At 43.7% G+C, this 26,707-nt stretch overlaps 1 protein-coding gene across 1 annotated transcript in view; it reads right to left on the bottom strand.

Moving 5' to 3' along the window:
• Window positions 1-24,598, bottom strand: part of CDK15 (cyclin dependent kinase 15) — a 55,026-nt gene extending 30,428 nt beyond the window's left edge. The window contains exons 1-9 of the mRNA XM_084643814.1: window positions 24,478-24,598; window positions 23,285-23,434; window positions 23,020-23,117; window positions 22,228-22,307; window positions 17,569-17,663; window positions 16,708-16,770; window positions 13,937-14,060; window positions 11,919-12,039; window positions 7,139-7,232 (exon numbers count right to left, since the gene is read on the bottom strand). Coding sequence (XP_084499940.1) covers window positions 7,139-7,232; window positions 11,919-12,039; window positions 13,937-14,060; window positions 16,708-16,770; window positions 17,569-17,663; window positions 22,228-22,307; window positions 23,020-23,117; window positions 23,285-23,434; window positions 24,478-24,597 — 945 coding nt within the window. The 5' untranslated portion in view covers window position 24,598. The remainder of the gene's footprint in view (window positions 1-7,138; window positions 7,233-11,918; window positions 12,040-13,936; window positions 14,061-16,707; window positions 16,771-17,568; window positions 17,664-22,227; window positions 22,308-23,019; window positions 23,118-23,284; window positions 23,435-24,477) is intronic.
• Window positions 24,599-26,707: the final 2,109 nt, after the last annotated feature.

The raw sequence follows: 26,707 nt of genomic DNA, 5'->3' as shown, positions 1-26,707 counted from the left end.
CACAGGTAAGGAAATGTCACAGCCTGACTGGGCTAGAGCACTTGCTACCATTCGTAAAACAGTTTGTAAAAAAGTTCATACAAATGCAATGTTATATTCCACAGAGACCACCCTCCCACCTTGTCTGTTGGCTGCTTTGTGTTACCAGCCCTCTTATATTTTTCCCTTGTGTGCTTTAGCTGGGTAACATTTTGGACAATTAATTGGTAGAGCTTGCCTTATTTTGGCCCCATTCCTAGAACCACATGAATGAACTCCTGTACCCACATTGAGCCCTACAGAAGTCACTGACAGCCACTGAATGTGTGACTATCTAGTGCAAAATTCGTATCTGACACTTGGGAGCTTTGAGCTAATAATTTAAGCTTATTAAGCTTACTTCTATCTACAACATACGTTTTTAAAGAACACATTTTACTTTATCAGACTCTCAGCCTTGCTGACTAGTTTGGATCAATGCTCATTTCACAGCGTCAGAACTGTCTACGTTGGTGTTGATTCTATACAAACAGCTTCAAACTGAGACAAGCACACCAGACATAGGCTGAAGATTTTCAAAAGTGACTAGTGATGGAGGTTGCCTCAGTTTTTGGTACTTAAATTGGGACATTTTAAAGGACCTGATTTTTAGAAAATACCAAGCACCTATCCTCTAAACATCATTTAAAGTGTCCCAAGTTGGACACCCAACAGTCGCTAATCATTTCTGAAAATCTTGGTCTCAGTATAGTCATCTTCCCGATGTAATGTATAACAACAACGAACCTTCTGTGTAATGGGTTAACTATTTCATGGCTCTTAGACCTTCCTTCCTGATTCTTAAATATTATTTCTGTCTTTTGTAGTATGAATTATTAACCCAACGCATAAGAAGCTTTCAAACAGCTCAGATATATAGTGAACTAAATTAAACCGAAGTAATTTGTAGTGTAGACATAGCCTCAGGCTTGAGGCTAAAGAACCATTTTCCTACTGCCTTGGTTGAAGAGTTCTGTGTTTTCTCCTCTTTGGATCAATCACCTTTGGGAAAGTCCCATTTCAGAGGGGTAAGTCCACAGAGAAGCTGAAGATGTGGCCAGAGGATGGCAGTGTTGGCCACTCAAAGCAAAAAATAACAAGAAGCTAATGTTTCATGTTTCTGAAGAGTCAATGACCAAGAGCAATATACAACAGCGCATATATTGGTTACATCCACCTTGATTTAGCCCAGGTGCAGGGAGATGTAGGTCATTCAGCAGCTCAAATAAAGGATGGGACACTGCAGGTCATAGAAATGAGTTCTCATTCAGAAATTCTATGTCCTCTAGTGAATTCCCCAATAGACTTCATTAGAATACTCCTACTGGTCTCTCCTTATTCCTTCTAGTTCTTCTTCGAGTGCTTGCTCATGTCCATTCCATATTAGGTGTGTGTGCTCACCACATGCACCGGTGCCAGAAGTTTTTCCCTTAGCAGTATCCATAGGGGACCGACATTCCAGGTACAGCCTGTAAGCCTTTCAAATTGCAGCAATCTCAGGGCCAAGGAAGTCAAACCCAACAGGAGCCTCCCCATATGAAGAGTAGGGGCGACAGCACCGCCTGAACCACCCACCTCCTCCCTCTGCCCAGTCAGGCTTGACCCGCAACAAGTAGGGGGGGCAAGCGAGCATTTTGAGTGTGCGCTCAAGGGTGACCTACCAGACTTTACCCCGGATCCATCTGTCCTGCCATTCTCCAACTGCCTTTCTTTTTTCCTTCCTGCATGGACAGCTATAACTTCAGACCGCTGGGTCCTCAATACTGTGGTGGAGGGTTATATTCTACAGTTTACCTCCTCCCGCAACACCTTTCCCCATCCCTCTTCAGGGACCCTTCTAACGAGAGTCTCCTCGCACAGGAGGTAAAGGGGTTGCTACAGTTGGGTGCGGTGGAAGAAGTTCCTCTCGAGTACAGAAACAAGGGGTTCTATTCCCAGTACTTCTTGATCCAAAAGCCAAGGGTGGTCTGTGGCCCATCCTGGACCGGAGGGACCTCAACAAGTATCTAAAGAAGCTAAAGTTCTGCATGGTCTCCTTGGCTTCTATCATCCCCTCCCTGGATCCAGGAGACTGGTATGCTGCCCTCAACGCGAAGGACGCGTACTTCCATATAACAATCTTTCAAGGTCACAGATGCTTCCTCCGATTTACAGTGGGGCCCCACCACTACCAGTTTGTGGTCCTCCCATTCAGCCTGGTCACAGCACCCAGCATGTTTACCAAGTGCATGTCAGTGGTGGCTGTTTACCTCAGGCATCAGGGTATCCAGATCTACCCGTACCTCGACAACTGGCTAGTCAAGGGCAACTCCAGGTCTCAGGTCCAAGAGGATGTCGCAGTGCTGCAAGCCATGTGCCTCTCCCTGTGCCTACTGGTAAACGACAAAAAATCTACGTTAGTCCCGGTGCAGAGGATAGAGTTCATTGGAGCGGTGCTCAAATCAACATGCGCCAGAGTGTTCCTGCCACTAGAAAGGTTCCAGACATTGATGGACCTCATCGCGGAGGTCTCCATGTCCCCCCTGACTGTGGCCAGGGTTTGCCTGCGGCTGCTGGGTCACATGGCAGTGTACACCTACGTTGTCCACCATGCCAGGCTCCGGATGTGACCCCTGCAGCAATGGCTGGCAACAGTCTAATGCCAGTCCAGAGATCACCTGGAAAAGGTTGTTACCATTCCCCTGATGGTACTTGTCTCACTGCGATGGTGGACCGATCGCATGACCCTTCTAGAGGGTGTTCCATTTGACACCCCCCATCACTCCATCGAATTGGTATTGGACGCCTCAGACTTCAGCTGGGGCGCGCACCTCGGCAATCTCAAGAGCCAGGGTATGTGATCCCCAGGGGAGATGACATTACACATAAACATCAAAGAACTCAGGGTGGTCCACTTGGCATGTGGAGTCTTCTTACCTCACCTGTTGGGCAAGGTGCTGAGAGTCCTGACAGACAACATGGCCTCGATGTTCTACATCAACAGGCAAGGGGGAGCACGTTCATCGACTCTGCCAAGAGGCACTCCATCTTTGGGACTTCTGCATCAGCCACAAAATCTATCTGGAAGCTTGTCACCTCCCTGGTGTCAAGAACACGCTAGTGGATCACTTCAGCAGGGACTTCTCCTCCTATCACAAGTGGTCGCTCCACCCAGAGGTAGCCTGCATGATCTTCCAGAGGTGAGGAACTCCCCAAATGGACTTGTTCACCACAAGGGTAAACAGGAACTGCCACTGGTTTCGTTTGCGGCAAGGCCTCCCTCTCGATGCCTTCCTCCTGTCATGGTCAGGGAACCTGATATACGCGTTCCCTCTGATTCTTCTCATCAGCAGGGTCCTGGCAAAGATCAGGAGAGACACAGCACAGTTTATCATGATTGTCCTGGTGTGGCCCCGCCAGCACTGGTTGGCACACTTATGAACCTGGCAGTGGCCCCTCCCTGGCCCTTGCCTCCTCTGGCCCAACCAACCAGACTTGCTGTCACAGGACCATGGTCAGCTCCTTCACCCCAACCTCATGTCCCTCCACCTCTTGGCATGGATGCTGCGTGGCTGTACCCGGAGGAGCGGACCTGCTCAGATGAAGTCCAACAGGTCCTTCTGGGAAGCAGGAAGCCCTCAACTAGACTGACTTACCTAGCCAAGTGGATGAGGTTTTCCCACTGGGCCTCCAAGCATGGCATCTCTCCCACACACTCTTCTATACAGTCTATCTTAGACTACCTGCTTCATCTGAGGAACCAGGACCTGGCACACTCTTCCATTAGAGTGCATCTCATGGCCATCTCCACTTTTCACCTGCCAATCCAGGGCCAGACAGTGTTTTCTCATGACATGACAGTCAGATTCTTGAGAGGCCTCGAGAAACTCTTCCTGCAGGTACGGACTCCTGTTCTGCAGTGGAATCTTAACTTGGTCCTCTCTAGCCTCACTGGCCTGCTGTTTGAGCTGCTGGGTTCCTGCTCCCTTTTCCACCTGTCATGGAAGGTTGCGTTCCTGGTGGCGGTGACATCGGCAAGACAGGTCTCTGAAATTAAAGCCTTGACCTCAGGACCTCCATAACTTGTCTTCTACAAAGATAAGGTTCAGTTGCGGCTCCCCCCAGCCTTCCTGCCAAAGGTGGTCTCCACCTTCCATATGAACCGGGACATCTTCCTCCCGGTGTTCTGTCCCAAACCGCACAAGACCAGTGAAGAGATGCGTCTTCTGGACGACTCCCTGGACGTCTGGAGGGCCTTGGCTTTCTACTTAGAACGGTAGTAAGCCTTTCTGAAAATCGACTCAACTGTTCATCGCTACAGCGGGTAGGATGAAGGGTCACCAGCTGTCCTCGCAGAGGATTTCCAATTGGTTCACCTTGTGCATACGGACCTGTTACAACCTGGCGGGGGTTCCGCCGCCGCCGATTGTCAGAGCACACTCGATGAGAGCGTAGGCTTCTTCGGTGGCCTTCCCGGCGCACATCCCTATCCAGGACATCTGTAGAGCTGCAATGTGGTCCTCTGTTCACACATTTACCTCTCATTATGCCATCACTCAGCAGGCCAGAGATGACGCTGGGTTCGGCAGAGCTGTGTTGCAATCGACACGTCCATGAATTCCTACCCGCCTCCAGGGGTACTGCTTGGGAGTCACCTAATATGGAATGGACATGAGCAAGCACTCAAAGAAGAAAAGACAGTTACCTTTTCCGTAACTGGTGTTCTTCAAGATGTGTTGCTCATATCCATTCCACAACTGCCCTCCTTCCCCACTGTCAGAGTTTCCAGCAAGAAGGAACTGAGGGTGGAGGGAGACGGTGGCGCCCCTGATACCACAACATGCGGGTGCCACTCCAGAGGGCGCCAGAGCCAGTCCCCTATGGATACTGCTAAGGGAAAAACTTCTGGCATCAGTGCATGTGGCGAGCACACACAACTAATATAGAGTGGACAGGAGCAACACATCTCGAAGAACACCAGTTACGGAACAGGTAACTGTCTTTTTTTCTTGGTTTCTGCTGGTGCACCAGGAATCCCATGGATATCAGTAGACCCATAGTTCGAGTCCAGCATCAGTTGGAACCAGATGAAAAATGAAAACTAGAATTTCTGAGTGGGTCTGTGATATAGAACGATGGCAGACCCTGTTGATTTTTCCTAATCCTCTTAATTATCCAGCAGCATACAGTTCCTTGAGTAGTCTCTGGTGTGGGCTTAGGCCTTCAATCTACTCCCCTTGATGGATGTCAATGATAGTGTTGACATTAACATCAATGGGAACAGGAGTGTGTCCTTAAAGGGCTAGTCTACACGTACAACGCTACAGTAACAGCTCTGCAGATGTGCCACTGTAGTACTTTAGTGTAAACTCTACCTATGCTGATGGGAGGGATTCTCCTGTCAGCACAGGTAATCCACCTCCCTGAGAGGCAGTAGCTAGGTCAACAGAAGAATTCTTCCATTGACCTAGTGCTGTTTACATGGGGATTGCAACAGACCCAGAGCAGTGGGATACAGGAGTCTGGTAGAAGGCAAATATATTGGCCACTGAATGAACAGTTTTCTGTTCCCTGAGTGACCAGAGCAAGGGCTGCCCTAGAGCTATCAGGAACCTGCCAGAACCAATTAAGACAGGCAAGCTAATCAAGACACCTGGAGCCAATTAAGAAGTTTCTAGATTAAATTATGGCAGGCAGGCTAATCAGGACACCTGGTTTAAAAAGGACCTCCCATCAGTCAGTAGGGGGGCGTGCAAGGAGCAGGGAGTGAGAAGGCGTGCTGCTGGAGGAGTGAAGAGTTCAAGCGTGATCAGGCTTCTGGAGGAAGATCCTGCAGTGAGGATAAAGAAGGTGCTGGGGGGAATATAACGGGGAAGTAGCCCAGGGTGTTGTAGCTGTCACACAGCTGATAACAGAGAACTTTGTGGACAGCTGCCATCCACAGGGCCCTGGGCTGGAACCCGGTGTAGAGGGTGGGCCGGGGTTCCCCCCATCCCCCAGCTCCTGATTAGACACAGGAGGAGTTGACCTGGTCTGTGAGAAACACCAGAAGGGAAGGTCTAAATTGGAAAGGGATCTGCCCTGCCCCACTAAGTGGGACACAGAGACTGTGGGGATTGTTCTCCGTTTCCCCCATGCTGGCCAGTGATGAGGTTAGCTGAGTGGATGGCAGGTTTGAGACACTAGCAAGGGTGGCCAAACTGAGGGCTGCCGTGAATCTCTGAGGTGAGCAAATCTGCCAATAAGCGCAGGACCCACCAAGGCAGAGGAGGAACTTTGTCACAGGATATAGGTCATTTTAGCTACTGACCTAATTTTCTAGTATAGACCAGCCCAGAATCTTGTTGTCATTTTCAGTGCAGCAGTCACAAATCAGCAGCATAAGCTGATAGGACAGCGGTTCTCAAACTTTAGCAACCCAAGGACCCCCATTTTGATTTAAAATTTTTTGCAAACCCCAAACTCCCCACTCAGCCCCAGGCCCTGTCCCCACTCCACCCCTTCCCTCAAGGTCCCACCCCTGCCCTACCTCTTACCGCTACTGTTCCACCCCTACCCCTCCTCTTCCCTGCCTCTTTCCACCCTCTTCCCTGAGCGTGTCCCGTCCCCACTCCTCTCCCTCCCTTCCAGCTCCTGCATGCCACTGAACAGCTGTTCCCCAGTGTGCAGGAGATACTGGGACAAGAGGGAGGGAGGGCGGGGGAGTAATTGATCAGCGGGGCCCATGTACCCCCTGGAGTAAGGAGCCCAATCTGCGAAATGCTGCGCTAGGACAATGTTAGCACCTCTTAAAGAGGACAATCTACTTTATGTCTTGGACAAGTAAGGGTGTTAACTAGAGGGAACAGGATTTGCAGTAACAACATACCTTTTATGACTCCTTCAGTTTGATGTCAGTGTAATTGGTTTTAAATTTTTGATGAGATGACAAACATCAAAGGAAAGTCATTTTGATGCACTCTAGTGACTGTAGGAAAGTTACCAAATATAAAATGGTTTATAGGATATATCTGTAAACTTAACACATCGGACTGAGGATTCAAACCAAATTACGTCTCTTGTATAAAGCAGCCATGTTCAGGATGTAAAATTTAACAACATTGATATTTTCCTTTCAATTTCCTGGCTGTATTTTACTCACTGCCCAGATCTTCTCCAGCTGTTCCAGAGTACCAGTAACTGCTGGGAAAACGGGTTGACCCTGGAGCATTTCAACCAATATACAACCTGCACCCCTGCAAAAAAGAAATACCAACTCATTCAAGTAATCGGCACGTACAGTGTGTATGTGTGTGTGTGTATGAACAGTTTTCTGTTCCCTGAGTGACCAGAGCAAGGGCTGCCCTAGATGTATAGGTAAAAAAAGTCTATCCTTCAGCATGTTGGCCTAGATGTTAATGTAACTCTCGGTAGGGTGGTAGATAGTATTGTAGTAATGGTCCCTGGCACTTACACAGTGATACAGATAGGGTTTTTTTTATGGCTTTTGAAATGCTAGGTGGAAATGGTCATTAGCTTTAGCAGCAACAGTGAGATTGTGACGTCTTACATCGATTCATATCAGGCCTAATTTATTTGCAGCCCCCAAGATGAGGTAGATAGAACTAGGCAGCTTTCTGGAGAGCCTGTTTTGATAAATATAAGTCAGTACAGTGCTGCCAGGGCTGCTATTTTAATCTAAGACGTCAAGGCCAAAGTGTCTCTAACTCTCAATTGGAGGTGCATTCCACCTCTTCAAGATCAGGGCCAGGGTTTCTGTCCTGCTAGGAAGTTTGCACATGTAAGTGACATAAAAGGGTGTTGCAAAACTGATCTCTGTTACCTAAACTGCCATCTGACACAAGGGTCTAGAGCAATAGAGTTCCCATCTGAACAGAAAAGAATATAGGAAACAGAAATCCAGAGCTGCTAATCATTAGTGCAGAGATCCAGTCAGGGGTGACAACTGGAAGTAGAACTCAACAAGTTTTTCCACGCTCAGTTAACATTTGCTGTGAATTAGGAATTGGCAGCTGTGCTTCTGTAATATTTAAATATGTACTTTTAAATGTTTACATTTGCCTCAGTGTATATCCACATCCCTTCTTTTTTTCTTCTTTTGCTTTTCAGTAGCCTTCGTGGTATTTATTCTGGATCCAGCCCCATAGGAATAAGCAGTGCTTCTTCATTGCTGTCTTACGCAGGATGTTTCTAAAACCAATATTTTATTTTAAATTTTCTAAGAGTTAGGCCCAGGCACACAATCGTTTAATTTGCTTTTTCCTTTTTTCTTTTCTTAAATTTCTGAATTTTTATTCTTGAGGCTCCCTGCCCCTTCGTATCTACAATCTTCTCAAAGGATTTCTGTTCTGTAGAGCTACCTTTTGGAAGAATCAGTGGAGATGAAGGGGTATATCGGTGGGAAAAACAAGTAGGTGGGATCAAATAACAAATTCTTCCATAAGGGAAAAATGCAATGGGGCATTTTACTGCTCCATTTGAGATTATTCAATAGCTTGGGGGCATGAATCTCCTCTCACTTGCACCCGTTTTAAACTGAGGTAATTCCACTTGCTTCACTGGGTTTCCTCTGATTTATACTTGTGATACAGGAGAATCAGAGTATGGCCTTTATGCTAATCTCACTTGCTGTGGTATAAATCAAGAGTAACTACTGAATTCAATGGAGTTACACTTGTGTAAAATTGGGGCAAGTGAGAGTAGCATCTAACCCAATGAAGAGTATGTTTTCTGCCTTTTTTGGGTACTTCCTGGATTTTCTCTTCCACCTCCTGTGACCCAACCTGAACAGACCTTCCTACCAACCCCAATACTAAATAATAGGGAGCGCTATCTTAAATCCCTTTGTAAAATCCCTCACGAAGGAGCCTACAGTTGTGATTTCAACAAGTTCCTGATGTTCATGTGGGCTGTAAAATAAGATACCAATTGCTGAAGTGCAATGAGATGTAAAGTTTGGTATTAGATTCTTCAATTCAAGTGGGTGTAATCAAGGCAGGTTTAGACAATGCTACCAAATCTACTGTCACAGCATCTCTCAATTCACCAGGGACAGGTTCAAATGCTAGTGTGATCCTTGCTGCTCATGCTCCTGGGCTACATCATGTGGTGTACGGTGGTGATCTCTGTGGTAATAAGAACTTGGGCCCTCTGCGGATTCAGGATTTCTCTCTCCCTCTTTATCATGTCACTGAGGAGGGTAATTTGCAGGTTTCCCCGTCCTCCTGTTCAATGGGAAACCTTCATCTACTGTTCCCCTCATCTTCAAGTACAGTTCCCAGTTCTGAATGCATTTCCTGTTGTCCTTAAACACCTTTGAGTGCCCTAGCTGGCAGGAGTGAGAAATTTGAGGCAGGAGTGAGAAGAATGTTGAATCTAGGGCCTTGCAGTGGACAGATCCCCAACAAATGACCTCATGGGGGCTCCAGGTCTGCATGAATCTGCTCTGGGTGTAATATTCCTGTAAGATTATGTTCGGCACTTGTGGGGGCAGGGTTTACTGAAAATAAGATATACAGCCAAGCTGGCAGTACTCACAAAACCAGCAGCTGCCGAAAGCCAACTCTAAGTATTCATAAAGAATTTTGTGTTTAAAAAAAAAATTTCCCTGATGTTCAGTGTAATCTTCCCGAAACATTCTGTTAGTCTCCCTGAAGTCCCTTAATTGAATCTTCTAAGGTCTCGGAAAGACAGCGAGGGAGAAAGAGAGAGAGAGAAAGAGATTAAAAAAGCTCTGTAAGTTAGTCCAAGAGCTAGTGAGTCTCCTTCTATATCTCTCTTAATCTATTTAAGGCCCTATTCACTTTCCATGTGCCTCCCACTGACAATATTGCTGCTCATGCGCATTATGGATGAATTGCCATCATGTTTTATTTTTTATAATTGGTTCCTTTAAACCAAGGCTTTAACACTCACTGTCACATGCCATTGCCAAGGGCATTCCGACCCAATTTCATGTAACTTGCTATGTCCGAAAGAAGAGGATTTTTTTCTTGATAGACAAGTAACGTCTGTGTGAATGGACATCTTTTCCTAATAGATAAAAATTGAACTTATATGGAGCCTACATCAAGATAATAAATGACTCTTGTGAGAGGAAGTCAGGGAATAGAGTTCACATACTTTCCATTCTCTCAGCATGACATCTTTCTGAAAGGCGAACACTTTGAATGCTATTATTATAAGGAGGTGTAATAACAAAGGTGCTGTACTGGAATGTAATGGAGTGGGGCTCAGAGTCCCTTATGCTGTGCTACTGGTGACAGATAGTGCTGGATGAAATCTTTATAGACAAGCCCCTGTGTCCTACATGGTACATTAGGGCAAAATTATGCAACAGAGGTCCTGGCTTTGTACAGCAGGAACCCCAGGTTTATATATTTAGGGGATGATCAGGCCCGTGGACTGGCCTTGGGTCAGTGAGGAGCAGGAGGGCAGGTACCAGAAGGTGTCTGCCTTGTACACCAGTGGCGCTGGAACCAGGGGGGGAACAAGGGGGCCATAGCCCTCCCACTTTTTTGAAAGTGGACAGGCCTGTCCTGTCCACGTTTTGCCGGAGTGGACCCTGCCCCTTCCCTTCCTCTTCCCCCCAAGGCCCCGCCCCCCAGCTAGGCCAGTGTGAAGCCCGGCCAGGGAGCCTGGGCAGTTGTGGGAGCCGTGCAGACCCTCCACTTGCCTGCGGAGGAGGAGGGCCGAGAGCAGCCTCCATCCTGTGTCCCCACCCCTGGGCTCCCTGTCCGGCCCAGGGCAGGGATGGGCCCACAGCCCCCCCTACTTTTGGGAAGGCTCTGACACCCTTCAGTACAATTGCATGTTCCACTAGGCAGGCAGGCATCTTCTTCAACAGTCCATGAGGGGCTGTAGGTGGCTTAGCCTGGGGAGAGCCAATGGACTGGTGGCTGCTTAGAGAGAGGCGGGAGGAGGACATTCCAATTTAGATCTGCCTAGCCACTGAGAGCTGTTATAATGGAGAAACAGGTTATTTTAGTCATTGAAAATTTGATGCAATTAAAGTGGCAGTAGCCTTGGAGAGAGGAAGAGACTTAGAGCTCCCACTCCCCTGCACTGCCCTCTTGACCCAGGCCACCAGAACCTCCGATAAGCCTCATGCTGCTGGAGAATATGCCTGCCTTGTGGCGCTGGAGTTCTGCTGGGCACACACCTGCTAATGCAAGTCTCCCTGTGCTTCTTGCAGATTTTGTCAGCCTATTAGGCTCCTGCCCAGTCCCCCAAAGACCCTAATGAAGTCTTTGTCCAGGCACAGAAGTGGTCATAGCAGAATGATGGAGTTACAAGGTATTAACTGGCGCTTGAGGAAGGAGTGAAATTGAGCAGACGTTTACTCAGTTGTGTAATTGTATAGAGCATGGGACTTTGCCTATTTTAACTGTGGAGTGTGTTCGGAAATAAACAGTGGTGTAAAAGATGAGGTATCACAGAAGTAAAGATAATCCAAATATCCTTCTAACTCCAAACCCATCTAGGACTCTTTGATGGCCAGAGCTGTGTTTTGTTATCAAAGGTCAGATTTATTCTTGGTGTAATTCTTCTAGTTATCATGTGTCCAGAAACCAGTATTTCCAGAATGATACCACAGCCTTGGCCAGTCAGATACCTCCAGAATAATACACTTTTGCATTAATTTGAAAGTGCTTTACAAAGGTTAGTGAACTCATGACACCTCTGGGAGGTATATAGGTGAGATGAGGATGGCACTCCTGAAAGCATAGCTACTGATGTTTGCCACTTGTAGGAACCCAACAGTATAAGCACAGCACCTTCACTACTCACAGGCCTTGATACATCTTTCAGTCTGTATTTGCTCAAACTTGGCTGATTCCGTTTCAGTCATCTAAAGATGAGGCAAATGATAGTTCAGTTTCCCTGAGAGATACCAAAATGTGTCAAAGTTGGTTTCTCACCAGATATCCAAATCAGAAGAATAATCAGTGGCTCCGAGTAGGACATCAGGAGGACGGTACCAGAGCGTCACCACCTCAGAGGAGTATGTCTGACTGGGGATGGACTTGGCACGAGCAAGACCTGCCAGAACAGGAAAAACACGCATCTAGTTACACTTTCATGTCCCTTCATAACTCATTGTGACATCCCACTTCCTTCTGCCTGGACAGTGCCCGAGTCCTAAGAATCAGAAGAACAGTTTACTTTTCTGTAGCACTTTTCATCCTAAGTGATCCCAAAGCACTTTACAATCAACAGATACATACAAAGTATGTAAAATACAACCTGCTGCATTTTGTAAATCAGTGAGGAGGAAAACGGATGTTTTGACTGAGAACACTGGGCAAAGCCCTGCTCTTAAAAAACATGCCACTGATTTTTATGCAAAGCAGATGGACCTTGGCTTCTAAGGTCTCTGCTTAAAAACCCACTTATACTTACCTTTGTGGTACTTAATTTATCTGTTTCAGAATAGAGAGAGCATGCAGTTTAAAGATATGTACGACATGTATTTAAAAAGTTTTGGATTTTGTCTGAAATATCCAGTTTCAGCAGATATGCTGATTTGTGTGTACATAATATTTGCATACATTTTATACATACACAGTATGTATAGCCATGGGATAAATTGGATTTATCTTCCACCTTTTCAGTGTTTCTAAGGCACTTAGCCCACTGATTCAAACCGGGTGAGACAACTATTGGCATTGCAAACCTCTGAGCAGCTTCAGACAGCTACCGTTTTAGAATGAACAAACACCTTCAGAATGTTTCTTTCCTTCCTGCAAAATGTGACATTCTCTCCCAACTCCTCAAAATGACATGGATCCGAAGTGCAGGATGTGCCAGAGTCAGTCCTAGATCCCGGCAGATTAAGATAGAAAGGCAGATCCTCAGCTGGTGTAAAAACTGTCATAGTTCCATCCATGGACTTCTATGGAGCTATGATCATTGACACCAGCTGGTAGGATTGCCAGCCCTCCAGGATTGTCCTGTAGTCCCCAGGAACTAAAGATTAATCTTTAATTAAAGATTATGTCATGTGATGAAACCTTCAGGAATATGTCCACCCAGAAGTGGCAACACTACCAGCTGAGGATCTCTCCCAAAATATGGTGAGACTCATCAGGGCTGGAAAAAGGAAGCCTTATACCACTGGAGAGCTGAGAATCTCTCCTTCCCACAGCTCTGAAGCATTTGGCCTGAATTCTCAGTTACACTAAGGCCCTTTGACACTGCTGTAGCTTGGCCCTTAAAGTGGGTGTAACTGCGAGAGGGGGGTAAAGGGGCCTTAGTGTAAGGGAGAATTCAAGGCCTTTATTCGTAGCCTTCTTAGATCTCAAATTATCAGACCTTAAAATCAAGACGTTATGATTTTTATAAAAATTATTTTAAAGGTTTCTGGAAGTTTAGTTATATTTTTTTCTCTCTACAAAGTCCGTATCATTGGCTGTGTGGGGCTGAGATGAACTGACTTTACAGACAATACAGAGAGGAAGGGTAACAAAAATGCTGCCAATTAAAAAAAAAAGTAAATCTCAAACATTTCTAACATAATTTTGTCCTGTAAAATGTGGCATATGCAGAATACATGATGGTGTGGAAGGAAAGTTTTATTAGCCCACATTTGGGATGACCTGTATAATTCAGTTTTGGCAAAGCAAGTTCATGCCAATAAAATCTCTACCCTTCCCTACATAATCATCTATTCTGTATGCAACATATTTAATGTCGGGGTCTGATTCTGGAATTACTCCTATACTACTGGAATTGTATTGTTTTAAATAAAGTTACTTTCAGTGTAAACCAGTATGAGGAGAGGAGGATCAGGTCTACAGATTGATCACAGAAATGCTTTTCTTGAAGTGCAGTGAGAGAGGTTATGCTCACGTACCCATTGGTGGCTTTGGATGCGTAAATATAAGTATGTGAAAGCACGGCTCTTAGATGCGCTAGTTGTAACTAGGCAGCGACTCACCAAAGTCAGCTAATTTGAGCTCGCCGAGGCAACTGATGAGCAAGTTCTGGGGTTTCAGATCACGATGAAGAATGTGGTGTTGGTGGATGTAAGCCAGGCCTCGCAAAAGTTGGAACATGAAGAGCTAGAAAAAACGGGCAACAAACTTTAGCAGATTTGTGGGATTTTGCATCAATATATTTACTCTGAATGTCAGGAAAACCTTTACAGTGAAACAGTGCAAAAGGGAGGGAGGAATCAGTAAAAACTTTGTCAACTTGTTAAGCAGTGGCACAGGCTGAGCAGGGGGACTGGAAAATTGCAACAATAAAAATTATGGAATCTTCGATAGTTACATCAGCTGATGGTTATATGCTTCCTACCAGTCTCCCTGATGCTTTCAGTGTGTCATACTATGACAGTGAAGGGGCTGTCACTCTTCATATCCTAAATGGGCATTTCAAAAGCTTTGCCCTTTAGAATCTGACTGTTTATTTTAGGAGCAAAGATGACTTAAGGCTTCCCAAAGCACAGACTCAGCATCTGCAATGTCAGAAGTCCTGGTATTGGTGTTAATCACTGAGGGAGACACCGAGAGGAAAAATGTACGTAGAGGAGGAAAAACCGCAGAAGAAAAGAGGGAGAAGGAGAAGAGAGAGGACACAGAAGGAAAAAATAAAGCCAGAGGGCCTGATTCTCACTACTCTGGCAGTGTAAAGTGATCCTAAAGTAAATGAGAATCAGGCCCAGAACAGGGTCTGAAAAGGCATGAAGGATAGAAAACAACTCATTGCATAAGTTATTAGCCTTCTCCAGAGGGGAAACACTTTTTATCCGAGACCTTTCCTGGAGACTAGAAAAAAAGGTGACATTCATGGTTAGCTTTTCTACTGGAAAAGAGGCAAACAAAAATCAGATATAAAAATGCAAAATATGATTATATAGCATCTTCCATGTGAGATCTCAAAAATTGCTTCGCAAGGATGAAAGAAACAAGCCATACGACACCCTCCTGCAGGCTCATAGTAAATCACTTTGCTGTTTTCCAGTCTTCTTGTCAATGACGAATGAAAACATCTAAGGAGGGCAGCTGGCTCGTATTTACTAATGCAAGTGCCAGTCAGAACACGTTACAGTTTTTTGGGTTTTTTTTAAACAAGCCTTCCTGGTGGCATAGCACTTGTGTGGTGCACTGCACCGACCCGTCATTTTCTGGAAGTGGAGACGCCAAGCAGCTCCATCTTCAGGGGGGCAAGTGACTGTTGCCCACACGCTTCTGAGATCTCCCCTGTCAGTCAAGGTTGGCATTAATTTTGGAATTATAATGGGCAAAGGCTGAGCTCCACAATTCCATTCCAATTAATTTAGGTTTCCATTCTGAATTGTAGCATTAATTTAAAAATATTAGAATAGGAGCCATTTGCTCATCCAGTGCTCTACAGGAGAGTAGAAACTGCAGGGTATGAACCTGCTTTTCCTAAATTATTTTACTATACACTAAAAAATCTTCCTTTTTTTAAACAACCTAAGAGCTGAATTTTGGTCCCATTACAGTTAGTGGCAAAACTCATCTTTAGTTAATGGAACCAGAATTCAGCCTTAAACATTTCTGATATTCTGAAATGTTTCTGATATTTAACATTTATGTTAGGGTAGTACTAAGATGCCCTGACCAGGATCAGAGAATCATTGTGCTAGGTGCTATATAAACATACAGGCAGATATGGTCTTTGCTCCAGAGAACTTGCAACCTGCCATTTTGTTTTAGAATATTAATGTGACGAAGATTTTGTAAAAAGTAGAACTGTGCCAAGACAAAAACACTGGATCTTGGACATCTCTGAACTTTGAGAGTGTTTGAAATCTGAACAAGGATTCAGATAAGTCCTTATTTTTAAACAAGGCAAAAGATTTAGAAGGGGTTGACCGTCAGAAAGGGTGTAGTTTAATAACTTTATTAATGATCTGGGGAAATGGGCGACGAGTAAAGTGGCAAAATCTGCAGATGACAGAATTATTTAAATTAGTCAAGATGGGAGAAGACTTTGAGGAACTTCAGAGGTGCCTAATAAAGCTAGGAGAGCATGACAAATGAAATTCATTGTTCACAGACGTAAGATGGAGCACATTGGGAGGAGTTGTTTGAATTATGCATACACAGTGATGGGTTCTAAATTAACTGAAACTACTCAGGAAAAAAGACCTGGGTGTTCATTGTGGACATCTCAATGGAAACCGCTTCTCAGTATGCAGTGGAGGTAAAAAAAAGCAATCAAAATGTGAGGATGTGTAAGAAATGGGATAGAAGATATAGAAAATTTTACAATGCCCTTCTATAAATTAATGGTACACCCTCACCCTCGCTTGTAGTCAACCTACCTCAGAAAGATATAGCAGAAATAAAAGGGATCTAGAAAGCTTAGAGACATGAAGATAGTTCCGTATTAGGAGGGATAGATTGTTGAGTTTTGAGAAGAGACCAGTGAGTGGGGAGATGATAATGAATTAAATAGAGATGGAACTCATTGCCACAAGATGTTGTTGAAGCCTTCTTGAACAGTCAGAAAACTGGAGTGAGGACTTTTTCAGTCTTTAATTGAAGAGTGAGTATGGTTGAATCTTTAACAACTAGATCTTTTCTCTGAACTCTTTGTCAGGTATTTGAGATAAATAGATATTAGCAAAAGATTTAAGATGTTTTAAGCACCACAACATTTTACAATGACTCTCCATAATGGAAAATAAACATACATTTCATGCTTTAAGGGATACTTGTCCCTTAAAGAACTCACCATGACATTGTGAGCATGAAGTCCTCCAGGATGCTGGGCCATGTACTGTGCCAGATCTGTGTGCTAAATAAGTGTGGAGGGGAGAAGGAAAGACGACTTAGGACAAAGCTGCAGGTGAATCAGCTCTAGGGAAGACTGACTAGGATCACACTATTAAGTCAAATCCACAGTGGTACAACATACATATAATGGCAGTGACCCTTTTGTGAGTGACGTGTAGAAAACAACACTGGTTGCAAAGTTGTATTTTTTTCACCCTGGAAAGAAACACTTCACTTAAGTCTTGATCCAGCATAGCACTTAAGCACATCCTTAAAGTTAAGCACATGCTTAAGTGGTATATGAAATCAGAGCCCTGATCAGCATGTTGGCCCATCCTAACAGTTTAAGACCAGGGGCTACTAGTGGTCAGAATTCATCAGAAAATTGCAGATAGAGGAAACCATGGCTCATGTATTTTCCCGCTTGCTTAATGGGTCTTTTTGTTGATTTTTACCAAACCAGATGCTGAAATTAGGGAGCTTGTTGACTGAGATCAATGGTGAGAGAAACTGTGTCTCAACAGCACAGGTTTCACCACTCTATCATGGTAGCAATGAAGGAAATCAGCTTCTGCCAGTGTAGTGCAAATAAGGTGGGAGACCCTTCTTGAATGTGGCTGTCTCTAAAGGGAGAAAGGAAGCAGGAAGATCCAAGGCCATATAGATTGAAGTCAGATATTGAGAGTGAAAGAAATAATCACTGTAATGAAATTGTTCATAACACCTTCTTTTTATAATGCTATGAAATATTAACATTCATTATACAATCACCAGGTCTCTTCTTGATGCTTCATAACAAACTAGCAAAAGAGCAACTCACCATGTACTCGAAGACCAATGTCAGAGTGTCCTTTGTCTGGATAATGTCGTGCAGGAGCACAATATTGGCGTGTTTCAGACTCTTGAGAAGAGATGCTGGTGAAACAGAAATGAAGCTATGAGCCCAAGAGCTGCTTTTGGCAGTGGAAGTAGCATATTTATGGCCTGGGTTATACATGGCTTCATCAATCAGGCTGTCTGGAAAAATCGCTGGGCCAGATACTCTGAAGCTGAGGGAGGGAGTTACATGGGCCTCATGAAACAGTCTGGCCCCTTGTGTACTGCAAGGGGGATTTCATCCTAAAGGAAGGCTGGCAACATTGTCACCACTTGCCCTCTCTCATGGTTTCTGAGAAGATGCGCTGATTCAGCACGTTCTATGACTTCCCAGGCTGCACATGGGAGCTGCCATCCAATTTTGGGGCAAGGTTGACTTTGTGCAGAAGAGGGTTTGTAGTCACTTTCAAGAAGTACAATATCAGGGAGTTTGTGCTGATATCTATGCCAGTGTAAACTGGTTTAGGTGTTAGGCAGGATTTCGCCAGTTTCTGTTTTTGAAAAGCATATTAGTTAATTCTCACACCTTCATGCTCCACAGAACTGCTCTCTAATGAGTGCCAAGAGTGCCGTTATTAAGTTAACAGTACCTCAACTGCATTTATATAACTTCAGCATGTTTTTATTGCTTGCCTAACCAGCTGGCAGAGCCACTGCAAGTATACAGCCCCCTAGACTCAACTCTCCCCTGCGGGCATGCTTTAGCGTTTCTCACACTAGGGATGGGCTGCAGCTGACAATCTCATGAAGGAAACTTCCCAACAGAATGTCTCTAGAATTTTGAATGGACATTAAATGCTAGAGCAATCAGTATTTATTGCTTGTAATACAGTCCAGTCCAGGGACCCCAATCAGGATCAGCGTCCCATTGTGCTAGGCGCTGTACACACACATATTAACAGGCAATTTCTGCCTTAAAAAGAGCATTGACTCAACCATCAGATTCACAAGCCACATGTGGCTCAAGCACTGTGCATTCCAACTTGCGGGAGGCATCACATGATGTCCTAACTGGAACTGGGCAAAATTTTTCAGAAAACCCCTTTTTTTCTGAAAAATGCAGATTTGGGTTGACTGATTGAAACATTTCATGAATTTGTGTTGAATTCGCCAAATTGTTTCCATTTAAAAATATAAAACAAGTTGAAACATTTTTGAAATAAAACAGTTTACATTTTTACTTGAAACAACTTTTTGATTTGAATTTTACTTCAGTTTTATTTTTTTAAAGGTAAACAACCCCATAAAAATTAACCTAAATGTTTTGTTCAAACCTAAACAATTTTATTTTATTTTATTTTTCTACTTTTTGGGTTTGCCGAAAAATTTGAAAAAAAATTCATTTCAGGTTGAACTGAAATTAAATATTTTTTTGATTTGGCCGCTGAACCAAAAAGTTACTTATGCACAGCTCTCATCCCGACACTGTGGTGGTTAGCTCCAGAAGTTAAAATACCAATTTAAAATAAAACACAGACAGGTTAAATCTTTATGTTGGTAGCCAACTTAGGTAAGTTAAAATGTTTGGTTCATGGTGGTGGTTCCTCCTGTATCTTGCGCTGATGACCGCAGTACTTTCTACTATAAAACAAGCTTGTTACACTCATCTTTGTATTCTGAGGTCTAGATTGCCTGGCACAGCAGAGACAGGCTGGCAGGGAGAGATTGCACAAAGTCTCAGTACTTTGTGCCTTGCTTAGGGGATAGTCACAATCAGGATACGTCTACATTGCAATAAAAACCTGCTGCTGGCCTGTGCCAGCTGACTTGGGCTAAGGGACTGTTTAATTGCAGTGTAGATGTCTGGTTCACCCTGGAGCAGGGTCCTAGAGCCCAGGCAAACTGGGAAGGTCCCAGAGCTCAGACTGAGGGCCTTGGTCAAATGTCAACACTGCAATTAAACAGCTCCTTAGCCTGAGCCCTGTGACCTAAGTCAGCTGGCACAGGCCAGCTGCAGGTTCGTAATTGCAGTGTAGACATATCCTCAGAGGCCTTGTTCTGCCTGAGGCTTGAGACAATAATAGCTTTCCCAATGGAGAGGGAGGAGAAAGGATGTATCAGAGGCTGCTGGCCTGTAGATCTCTGGTGCTCCAGAGATTCTGAGTCCAATTCTTGCACTCAATCAAATTGTGCTCAGTCCAGGACACCAAGAGGTCGGCAAAAGCAGCCTTTTGAGACTCCCTGATTCCAAGGCCATCCAGGGGTTAGTCGAGCCCTTGACATAGGGTAATAGACTCAGGGCTCCTCTAAAAATTGTATCTGGCTTCCTATGGACCAAATAAAGATGCTTTAGCCACATCCCTTATGCTGTGGAGGGGAGAGATATAGTGCAACTATACTGGCTGTATGCTACCCAGAGATTTTTTCTATCATGAAGGAATTCCCAGCTGGCCAGATCCTGTGGGTTTCCCACCCTTTTGTACCAGTGGAGCAGCACAAAGGCTCTATAGTGAAATGAAGAATCAAGACTATTGTGTCCTGAGTTGCCTCTTAGAGGTCTCAGTGCCCTTCAGCTGGTGCATCTCAGCATCCCTCTACTGTAGCATTACAGCCATAATTGTGCCTTAAGTATGTTTAATCCTTTTGAGGCTCTCTCAGATAAATTACCCCTTTGGCTGTTAAGTGTTTAGTGCCACTCCTTTAAGGTAACATAGAGTGCAACATGTTAATAAATCTAAAGCTTTGTTTAATGACACTTGCACTATTGACTTACATTGTAAATTTAAGATGTCAGATGTCACAAAGCTCAATACAACACAAAAGAACTATTTAAAATAGATCCTTCTTAGGAACTTCTTAGTTTTATCTGAGTGAATGGAAGTTAAAGGCTCTTGGCATTTCAATTAAGGCACCTCAATTAAGCAGCTCACCCTAAATTAGGGCAACCTGATCTTTTGAGTAAAGAACTAGCACCAGAGTTCTAAGCAGGTAAATGTTGGAGGGATTCTCTTCTAAAGCTTATTGTATTGGTAAGGTTCTTGTGGCAAGTAGATCAGCAAATGGTCCTACTTTGAGTGTCAGCGGCCCCATAATATGAGCTTCCCTGAAAATAGGGACAGCTCGGTATCTCGCTTTGCTTTCACCCAGAATTGGGGTAAAGTGTCCACACCAATTCTGATCTTGTTTACATTGGTGTAAACCTGAAGCAGCTCCACTGACTTCTCTGCAATTACTCTGGATTTAGACTGGTGTAACTGAGAGCAGAGTTTGGACCTCCTTCTCTGTTCTAGGGTTGTCCTGTGAATGCGGTTCCATCTGGTCTCCCCCTGCATACCACTAATGTGAGCACTGGCAAAATCAACCCCAGCTTTGAAGTGCAATTCTGAGTGGAACTATAAAACTGGAGTGTCATGACCCCTTCCATTTATAGATCTTACTTATATTAGACAATAGACTGGCAGAAAGGTTACATATTTCTCCTTCTATTCTCCTCAGCATAAAAAAGAAACTGGATTATATTTCCTTTGGGATCTTATACTAAAAAAGCAGCCTTAATGGTAGATTAAACAGGCAGTTTGGGAAATTATGTTTGTAGGGGCATCTAAACCTATAAGACAAAAAATCAGGAACTTAAGGAAAGACATAAAGGAAAGAAATCAAGAAAGCTGCAGACATTTAGCCCAGTGCTCTGTGAGGTCTCATGTTGAGAAACATTTCTTGCCATGTTGAAATGGTGCATTTTCCCAAAAGTCAGCTGTATCTAAAAATGTCTGCCATCAGACCAGAATTTCTAATGCTCCTGATAGCAGCAGCCATCAGTATGATAATCTATTACATACAACATGCCATGTTAAAAGAGTATCAGGGTCTCAAAGCCATCTCCCTTGTTCATATGCATGACACAATCCTTAATTATACGATCGCATGCTATTTTTTCTCCCCAGGCAGTCTTGTCTAGTGGTTAAAGCATGATTTTGATTGTCAAGAGACTTAAGTTGTTGTCCAATTTCTGAAACTAACTTCCTGTGCAGCTTTGGGTAAATTACTCAGTCTCTTTGTGCCTCTGTTTCCCAGCTGTAAAATACTTAGTAATAATACCCTTTATATAAAGCATTTGGGATCTTCATCAAAAGTATTACTGTATTATTAAAGAATCACTGTCAACTCATATATTTTTATTGCCATGGACATTTTCAATTATCTACAATTGTTATTATTTATTATTGTAGCACCTACACATTCCAATTTATGCTAAGCACTGTTCAAACAAGAGTAGTTGTCTGCCCTGAAAAGTCTGCAGTCAAAATCTAAAGACAGATAAAGAATGCAAGAAAGGAAGTCTTATTATCCATGTTTTACAGATGGGAACCTGAGGCCCAGAGAGATTAGGTGATTAAGTGACACACAAATCAGACCCAGATGTCTAGAGTCCTAATCCAATGCCTTAATCACAAAACCAAACTTCTGCTTGTTCCTAAATCCACCAGTGGCAAACAGAATTACACAAATGCTCATAATAAAGTATAAGCAGAAGAGCAGAGCAGGCAAGAAAATAAAAAGAAGTTAGGAAGTTGCCAGATATGGAGATTTTAAATTAAAATACATGTTGAAAAATGATATTCCCACTCTCTCTTCAATGTTTGGATTGACTATATGTCCTTACCTTCTCGGATGGCGGTAAAAGGCACTCCTTCCTCTGTCTCCAGACTGATTACTTTCAAAGCCACCAAGTGGCCATTTATTCTAAAGGGTCAGAGTGAAAGGACATAAATGGACTCAGAAGGTGCCCATCAGTGCCTAACATGCCAACTAATACTAATTCACTTGGGACTATTCTGCGCTTTTCTAATAAGGCATTTAAAGGCTCAGTCACACACTCTGTCAAAGTCACGCTCAGCACAACTGTGAAGGGGCAGCAAAGGTGATTCAAAACCACCTTAATGGCTCCTCTAATCCTGGACAGGTTGGTGGCCATTTGGGCACTGGCACAAATTTGAGTTGGCTAAAATAGTCCCCTAAGAACCATCCTGTTGGCTAAGTGTCAGTGGAATGCATTGTACTTCCACTCTGCCCTCTCCACATGTCAAAACACACCCTCCTTGCCTCCTGGCAGCCCCCCACAATGAAGACTTAAGCAGCTTCACACCATCCGAGGATTCTGCTTTGCCAGGGGAATCTAGAGCTCCTCCTTTGGAACAGCTTTAAGATGACCACACAGCTCTGATAGGTCAAAGCACCCTCCATCTTAACAAATCACTTCTCCGAGAAATTGAACGGGTCTCACAATTGTGTGTAATATCCCAGTAAAGGAAAAACAAAACCTTTTATTTGCTCCTCTCTCGTTTTGAATATTCAGAATCTTCTACTTTCAAATTCACTTCTGGGAAGCTCCGCTGGTTTCAGTGAACTAAATGAATGGCAAAATGGCAGGAAGCTCCCTCTGGAACCTGCTCACCTGCTAATCCCCTTGTAAACTGTAGAGTAAGAACCTTCGCACAGCTTCTCCAGATTCAGGTAGGATGAGGCCGTTCCAAACGGGAGGCCCTGTCTCTGCTTAGATGAGGAAAAGGCATTTTTTTAGATCCTTTTCCCCCCCAGCAAAACAAAGGCTATTTGCATGACATCTGTACACAATGCTGGATAATTATACTGTGATTCATGGCTAATGATCATCTCTGGATAAACATCTTATAATGGCTGTATACATACTGCACACTCACCCACTGAAATCTCTTCACAAAATCCATCTCCTGGGAAGGATCGCTGTTACTCCGTGGTCTCTTTCTCCCAGACTTTTGTAGCTGGAGTGTTTGGAACCACTGTGATTGGAGTGAATCCATGGGATGTGGCACTCTGCTCAGATCTGGTAACTGAGAGGGAGGAAGCAAACTAAATCAAAGACAAATTCCTCCTACTTATTGATGATTTTCTCTCTTTTCTCCTCATTTTTTCTGATTTTCAGCTCTTGTTTTTTTCCCCATCTCCTTTCCCACACTCATGTGCCCATCTGCTGATTCTCTAAGTAGCCATAATGGGATCAACTGTTTAAATTTTACAGCTTTTGTATATGGTATAGCTTGTGAAGCTGATATTTCAGAGTGCATCAGTAGCTGGGCTGATTTACCCCTCTGTTTTGGCTGTAATCTGTTTAGGGCAGGGACTGCGAAGCAAATTCAGAAGAGAGGTTTACGGAAGTCTAAATTTACACCTTCTTCTGCTCCCTTCCCCCACAATTACCCTTCATACTGACAAGTTTCTGAGTAACAGCTGTGTTAGTCTGTATCCACAAAAAGAACAGGAGTACTTGTGGCACCTTAGAGACTAACAAATTTATTAAAGAATAAGCACTGAGACTCTCTTACCACTATGTAACTGACACATTTTTATACATCATCTCTGAACTTGACCCATATGTCTTTTTATTGCTGTAAAACACCATGCAAAGTTATGACATTTATTTAATATGTCAACATTAAATAAAAATAATAATTAGTGATGTGCAGCCTCCAAACACATATAGCACAACTGCACTGGGTTGGATGCCTATATACTATTTAATCCAGATGTAACAGGATTTCTAATCCACAGCAGGATTCCTCCTTTAGCAAGCTGTAAATCTTTGGCTCCCCTTTCTGTCTTGCACAGAGATAGCTGGAGTGGGACTTCTCCTGAAAACATCAGATCGAGGGAATTCTTCACAAGCTAAAGCATGGGGTGATTATAATTCCTCTCAGCAGGGAATCCACAAGACTAGAGCTGAGATAGCTAGAAGTCCTCTGTGTGGTTTCAATGGAAAGTTTGACCCTTAGTGAATTAGAAAAACACGGCAGACATTTCCGACTTCCAAACAGAATGGCAGACTGAGCTCCTTTATTTATCTCTCTGCTAAAACGCTGTCTGGGATACTGAATACCTCCATCACAGACTCCACTTCCACAGACTGGGTACTCTGGCTGCGTTGAGAGCCCTTTCTCTCTGAACAGCAACAGCATGATCCAGGTTTGAGAGCATTTACACACAGTGCTTCCCCCATGTTCTCCTGAGTTTGGTAAAAAAACATTATCTCAATCTCTTTCTTTCGACTCTCTGCTCCTCTGTTGCTCGAAGCGTGTTATGCCAGAGTGTTCATATGACTCACATGAGGTTTGTGCCTCAAGTAGTCTCATGATTTCAGCAGTTTTCCTCCATCAGTCCAACACCCAATGGGTCAAATTCATCCCTGGTGTAACTCCATTGATTTCAGTTAATTTGGCCCAGTAGCTTCTAAAAACTGCCAATATTTATGTACAAGCTCAATGGGAAAATAAAACCTCTGTTAATTCAATAGTGTTTTAATGAAGTAATTCAGTGTAATTTACCAAGTAATTAAATGTTCTGGTTCCCCCAGCAATGGTGTCTTGGTTTGCTTATACATATATAATAGCTTGCATTAATTATAGTACATGCTGTTAGGTTTTATGCCATTTTATATGTACAGTGTGGGTGAGCTATGGTTTCTGCAGAAACTGTACATTTGAATTTCCTCACTTCTGTGCATCTAAGTTGTTAGCCATCATGTAATAATAATGTAGGCTTTGGGCACTGCATGTCCTTGTTTGGTTGTTTTTTTTGAAGGACAGAGCACACTGTGATTGATGGAATATATTCTGGGCTATGAGCACAAAGTAGCTTTAGCAGAGTGATGAATCCAGCCCAAAATATATCCCATCAATTGTACATTGCATAATCAGTGCAAAGTGGCCTTAAACTGGCCAGAGAGAGGGTGAAGAATCTCCCCCTTTCATGGGAACCCTCTGCCAGTGGAAGTGGCTCTTCTGCCTCTTAAACCAACTTTCCCCCTCCCACCCAGCATATAGGGTGGGAAGAGGCATGTCATGGGTGTCCTGGGGGCAGAAGTTATGGCACACGGAAAGCAGGTATCTCATTTATATGGACTTCCCTTCCCAATCCAACCCAAGCAGTTCCCCAGTTAACAACCTATTGAACATCCTGTTTCTTGAGCATTTATCACCTTTCTCTGTATCCTCTGACTCTTGTTGCTCCATTATGATCCTAAGTGTGTATGTTTGAGTCAGAACTTGTCTAGCTTAGGGAAATTAGAGAGGTACACCTGTACAAACCCCAGTGAATGGAAACTGCCGTTTAAAATACATTTAAGCATAAATACCAATGAAAGATGTAAATTTATGATAGATTAGATTAGATTAGAATTATTTCTCCATGACACACCTCATACTACATCACAGGAAAAAAATCACTTTGTTATAACAAAAATGCTAATGTCACTTCTCCCAGCTCGCTGAAGCAGTGAAACGAACAAGCATCACAATAGGTCTGTACTTCAAAGTACTGAATAAAAATGGAGTATTCAGCCCACGTAGCAGAGGTAGACTCTCTAATTTACTGTTATAATGATTACTGTGAGGGAAGGTGAGAGCAAATACTGGACTCCCTGTAACTGCTGCATTATGGCACCTCAGTATCTAAAGAAATGCTGCAAGGTAATATAAAAGACATTCTTATCGCTACACAAATAATTACACAGAAGAGCACATTATTTTAAAAACATTAAAGTGTTTTAAATATAATTTAAAAAAAAAGGAAACAAAGGATGGCTTTGCAATTAATGCCCTGGAGTGGGACTTTGGAAATTTGGGGCTTTATTCTGCTCCCATTGACTTCAATGGCAAAACTCCCATTGACTTCTGTAGAGTAGGATCAACCCCCCTGGGTTGCTTACTAGACCTTCCACATATTTCCTGTGTGGGCTTTATCATTTGTTTGTTTCTTCAAAAATGTAAATGCATCCATAGGTGCCCAACTGGCGGTCTGGGTGCCTATCAGTCGTGGTCTTGCTCAAATCACTTAACCTCTCCATTCTTCAGCTTCCCCATCTTCTAAGTGAGACCGAGCCTCAGTTTGAGTATGTTCTTTAATAGTTCTCTGAGAGAGACTGGGTTTGGGGTTTTCATCTGTCATCTGGTACTGTAGGTCATAGACAGCTATCTTTGCCAGAAAGGTAAATGGCAAGTTTAATTTTCCCACCAAGCCAGAGTAGGCTGTGTAGCCACGTTTAAAGCCATCTAGACTTTGTAATAGCAGCTGTTGCTGCTAACTGAGACAGTGTGGTTTGATTTCAAGAA

The sequence above is a fragment of the Lepidochelys olivacea genome, assembly GCF_965140295.1.
Source record: "Lepidochelys olivacea isolate rLepOli2 genome assembly, chromosome: 11".
NCBI classification, from domain to species: domain Eukaryota; kingdom Metazoa; phylum Chordata; order Testudines; family Cheloniidae; genus Lepidochelys; species Lepidochelys olivacea.
The sequence above is the reverse complement of the archived record's forward strand: the minus strand, read 5'-3'. Positions and strand labels throughout refer to the sequence as shown.